Genomic DNA, 5,049 nt, shown 5'->3' with positions numbered 1-5,049 from the left:
AATGGGCCTGGAGGTGGAACAGGCTCCCGGCCGGGCTGCTTCCCAATGGGCCTGGAGGCGGAACAGGCTCCTGGCCCGCCAGGCTGCTTCCCAAGCAGGGCGCTCGCAAGTGAGTCCAGCGCCATCTCCTCACCCCCCACTCACGTCATTTTAATTTTTCCCTCCTGTTTGGGTCTATGCTGAGCCCCCAGAGCTAATATATGAATTATTGGCAGCGCTTAGCACCAGTGCTCCAGATGGGGACACTCACCAGCCTTGCCCTAGGCTGCGCTGCCCTTTCCTCTGCATCGCCTTCCCAGGGTCCCCGCCGGGCGTCAGATCCCAGGGAAATTGGGTGGCTGGAGGCTTCTCATTTGATTTGCAAATGGCCCTGCCATGGAAAGAGCTACATGCAAAGGACCTAACCAGGAAACTCCCAGCGCATGCAGATGCGTGGATGGGAGGTTTTGCATCACAAATACAAGGCAGGGATTCATCGGGATAATGTGGGGCAAACATTAACCACTTAGGCTTTGCAAAGCGGCCCTTGCAACTTTTCTCTTTGGTTTGTTGTGCCCTATACAAGTGGGGGGAAAAAAAAGAGAGAGATAATCTATGGCTCCAGGCCAGCTCTGAATTAGCAGCTAAGTGAAACTATTATGTCAGTGGGATATTTTAATCGGTTTACAAAACACCATTCAAGGTGCAATCCATGTTCTTGGGCAGGAGGAGAAGGGTAAATCAGCAGCAGGTACCGCCGAGGCTCGAACCGGGTCAGGCTGCGGAGCCCCATGGGGAGCCCCAGGGCAGGGACCCCCCCGGGCCGCCCCCACACCCGGGGCTTTGGGGGCGTCTCATGCAAAACCCCGAGGGCGAAAGAGAGCCAAAAAAATCTCGTCCAGGGCACGCGGGGACCTTCCCCCTCCACCCCCCATCCCACCCCCTAGAAGGGCTTTTCTGGAGGAGCTGCGCGGTGCGAGCGCGGCCGCGGAGGGCGGCAATGAGGGCGAGAGGAGGCAGGTTGTAGGGTTCAGTTCCAGCTGATTTTATTTCCTTCCCGAAGAGAAAAAAAAAAAAAAAAGAAAAAAATGAAAGAAAGAAAAAAAGAAGAGGTTATTTACAGAAGGTATATCAACAATCTGACAGGCAGTGAACTCGAGACATGGTTAGCTGGCATGATTTCTTCTTTTTCTTCTTCTTTCCCAACGTTGCGTTGTGGGGTGATCGTTAGACCGACCAAAAAAAAAAAAAAAAAAAAAAAATTCTACACAGCATATTGCACAGGATGGATGATCAAAAAATAACAAAAAATAACAAATAAAAAAGTTAAACCCTTAACGGAACCACCTCATTAGGCAGACGTCCTAGTGCCTGTCATGTTATATTAACATACATAAACACACAATCTTCTTTTTGCTTATTATAATACAGACTTAAATGTACAAAGATGTTTTCACTTTCTTCATCTTAAACACAACAGCTATAAACCTGAATACATATGCTATCATCATGCCATAAGAGACTAAAACAATTATATTTAGCGACAAGTAGAAAGGATTAAATAGTCAAATACAAGAATGAAAAACGCAGTACATAGTGTCGCGAACTCAAACCGGCATTTAGATAGATCCAGTGGTTTAAACGGCACGTCTTTTTTTTTTTTTTTTTTCTTTTTTCTGCTCATAAAAAAAGTGCAAAAGATGTGGTTTACAAGTTAAAGGTACAGGATCCCTTCTGTGTAAATGCACCAAGTCGCTTTTACTTCATTTCGGGCTGCGTTTCTCCCCAAAACGGTAGCATACAGTGTACACACGCCTTCCCCTTGCCCACCCCCTGTGCCCCGGGGCTGCCCCCCCGGGGCTGCCCAGCGGGCCCCGGCCCAGGGATGCTGTCACTTTAAGATGCCTGCAGATTGGAGTGTAAACATGGACAAAATAGGGGCTGATTCGGGTGAGTGTGAGTGCGAGTGCGTGCACACGCGTGTGAGATACTAACCAGCGGCCCTGGTGGTAGAATCAGGAAATCCAAACAGCGATTTACACCGATTTACACCCCCTTTATATATTTTTTACAAAAATACACTGAGAAAATAATCAAACGTTTTCATCTCTCTTCTCTTTTTTTTTTGTTTTTTTTTTCTTTTTTTTTCTTAAAAGTGTCAAAAGTCTACATTTAAATATAAAAAATTAAAAGTTAAAACTCTAGCCCTTCAGTGAAGGAGACATAAAAATGGTGCGGGTAACAACGAGAACTACCAAAAAAGGACAAAGAAATACAAGTCAAAAAATGTTTGGCCAGTATAAATACGTCCACTTATAAAATGGCATCCGATTACATTTACAAGAGGGAAAAAAAAAAAAAAAAAAAAAAAAACGAGGATGGAGCATCGGTGAGAAAAAACAGTCTTTTCATTTACAGCTCTAAGGAACAAACACATACATACTCTGAGAAAAAATTTGGTCCTGAATTTTTTAAAAGTCCAGCACAGATTTGAGTTGCGTTTGAATCCTTTAAAGAGTTAAGAATGAAAAAAAGCTGGTGATATTTTTGTAGGAATCAAACATAGCGCCATCTATCTGCTTTTATATTATCCTAACACTATTTTTTTTAACTGTTCAACAGTCTTACAGAAATCTTAAAAAGATAGACAGGATAACATGCTATATTAAACCCCACCAGTGAAATATTCCAACACCATCACGATTCTGAGTAAGAAGAAAAAATCTACTTTTTTTTTTGTCTTTTCGTTTTTTTTTTTTTTTTTTTTCCAAAAGCATCGCCCTCCGCTTCCCCTGTACCACATCGCTACAGACACTGTTCTGGTTCTGCGCCGGTTCCCCAAGGCGTTTGCAGTGTTCTTCAAGTCTCTTTTTTCTCCGTGCACATGACAGAAGGCGCCCGGGAAAAGCGCTGCCGCCGCCTCGCCCGCACGTGCAAATCCAGTCCCGTTTATTTCGCTCTCCCCTCCCGTGGCAATTCCGAGACGGCTCCCGTGCTCAAGCCGGGCTTTCCGTGGGTAAGTCGCGCTCTCCTCCGCTCCGCCGGGATCTCAGTTCAGCTCCCAGGTCCATCCGCCCTTTCCTCCTCCCATCATCATCATCATCATCATCATCATCCTGTTCGCCTCCTCTCCCCGCAGGAAGCAGCCACGGGGCGGGATTCCTCCCCCGAAACGCTGAACCTCGCAAAGGCTTGGCTGGTGTGGGGGGGGTGGGATTTTTTTTTTTTTCAGGCAGTTCTGATCTCCCAGGAAAGGGTGAAACACTCGACACATCCAGTCCGCCCAGCACAAATGCTCAGCACCCCTCCTCTCCTCCTTCGTATCAAGCGGGCTATAACAAAGCACCCAGAGGTGTATGTGGTTCCCCCCTCGCCCCTCCCCCCGCCCCCTTGTCTTTTCAGGAAAGCAAGGAAAAAAACCCAAAAGATCCTAATAAAATACAAAAGCAAAGGCAGCGCTCCGCTCGCTCCCGCCAGTCTCCGCAAGGCGCCGGCGCGGGGCTCGTCGCCCGGGGGTGCCGGCCCGCGCCCGGCGGGGCGCGGGGGGGGGGGGTCGCGGCCAAGGTGCCCCCCGGAGCGCGGCAGTCTGAGCGGCCCCCTCTGCGAGACGGGCCGGGGGGGCGCGAAAGGGCCCGGCGGGCCGCGGGGGGGGCGAGTCCTCCCAACAACGCGTCGATGCCTCCTCGGGCTCTGCCCGCCGCTCGCCTCAGTAAGTGAAGACCAGGTTGGAAATGCTCGACTCCAGCCAGTCGCCCGAGATCATCTCACTTACCTCCGGCGTGCAGTAGTCCGGGAACTCAAAGTGCGAGCCCGAGCCGGGCTCGAAGTTAAAATCCAGGTCCCGGTCGAGCACGGAGGAGCTGAAGCTGCCCAGGGACATGCTCTCAAAGCCGGGGCTGGGGTTCAGGTCCAAGAGGTCGTCTTCAAACTCGTCGTCCGACGAGGAGGAGCCGGAGGAGGAGGACGCGGAGGAGTGCGAGGAGGCGGAGGACGAGTGCGCCGTCGAGGGCGCCGGCGAGGCGGCCCGCAGGCTCGTGTAGCTGCGGTGGTCCGAGGGCGAGGCGGAGGCGGGCGGCGAGGGGCAGGCGCCGCCGCAGTCCCCGTCGGGCCGGCAGCCGGCGCCGCCGCCGCCCTCCTCGTAGAGGCTCAGCGGGTCGCCGGCCTCCGCCGAGCTGCTCAGCGTGGGGCTGCCGGGCACGGCGCCGCCGGGGGAGGCCGAGGCGGCCGCCGCCTGCCCGCCGCCGCCGCCGAAGATGTAGACGCGCTTGAGCTTCTTCTCGGGCAGCGCCTTGCCGGGCGCCGACGGCGCGGCCGCGCCGCGCGCCTTGTAGAGGCCGTGGTGGTCGGGGGGCAGCAGGGCGGCGGGCGGCTCGCCGGGGAAGGGGGCGGCCTTGCCCCCCGCGGCCTTGCCGTGCGCCTTGGGGCCGCCCGCGCCGCCGCCCGCGCCCGCGGGGGAGGGCTTGGGGCCGCCGCCGCCGCCCTTCTTCGGGGCGGGCTTGGAGGGCGCCGCGGGGCTGCCGCCCGCGCCGCCGCCGCCGGTGCCGCCCCCGCCGGCCTTGTCCGCCTTGTCGCCGGGCTTGGCGGAGCTGTTGCCCGACTTCACCTTCTTCCTGGGCCGGTACTTGTAGTCGGGGTAGTCCGCCATGTGCTTGAGGCGCAGCCGCTCCGCCTCCCGGATGAAGGGGATCTTGTCGCTGTCCTTGAGCAGCTTCCAGCGCTTGCCGAGGCGCTTGGAGATCTCGGCGTTGTGCATGTCGGGCGACTGCTCCATGATCTTGCGCCGCTCGATCTGCGACCACACCATGAAGGCGTTCATGGGCCGCTTGATGTGCCCGCTGGGCGTCTTGCACCAGCTCGGGTCGTCCGCCTTGCCGCCCGTCGAGGCGGTGGAGCCCGGCGTGGGCGAGGAGGCGATGCCCAGCTCGATGCCGGCCCCGGAGTCGGAGGTCTCGGCGGCGGCCAGCAGCGCCTCCGTGTTCTCCGCCGTGTTGGTCTGCTGCACCATCGCGGCGGCGGCGGCGGGCGGCTCGCCGGCGCTCAGCGCCGCTCCGGCGCGGGGCAGCGCGCGCG

General features: G+C 55.7%; 1 protein-coding gene across 1 annotated transcript; it reads right to left on the bottom strand.

Moving 5' to 3' along the window:
* Positions 1–3,595: 3,595 nt before the first annotated feature.
* Positions 3,596–4,984, bottom strand: SOX4 (SRY-box 4). Its single transcript, XM_026047037.1, has one exon. The coding sequence runs from the start codon at positions 4,982–4,984 to the stop codon at positions 3,686–3,688; it is 1,299 nt and encodes a 432-aa protein (XP_025902822.1). The 3' UTR covers positions 3,596–3,685.
* Between the last annotated feature and the right edge of the window lie 65 nt (positions 4,985–5,049).

This window comes from Nothoprocta perdicaria, unplaced genomic scaffold, assembly GCF_003342845.1.
Source record: "Nothoprocta perdicaria isolate Ctin4 unplaced genomic scaffold, notPer1 scaffold_47, whole genome shotgun sequence".
In the NCBI taxonomy this organism is placed as follows: domain Eukaryota; kingdom Metazoa; phylum Chordata; class Aves; order Tinamiformes; family Tinamidae; genus Nothoprocta; species Nothoprocta perdicaria.
This window is presented reverse-complemented; position numbering and strand designations above follow the sequence as displayed.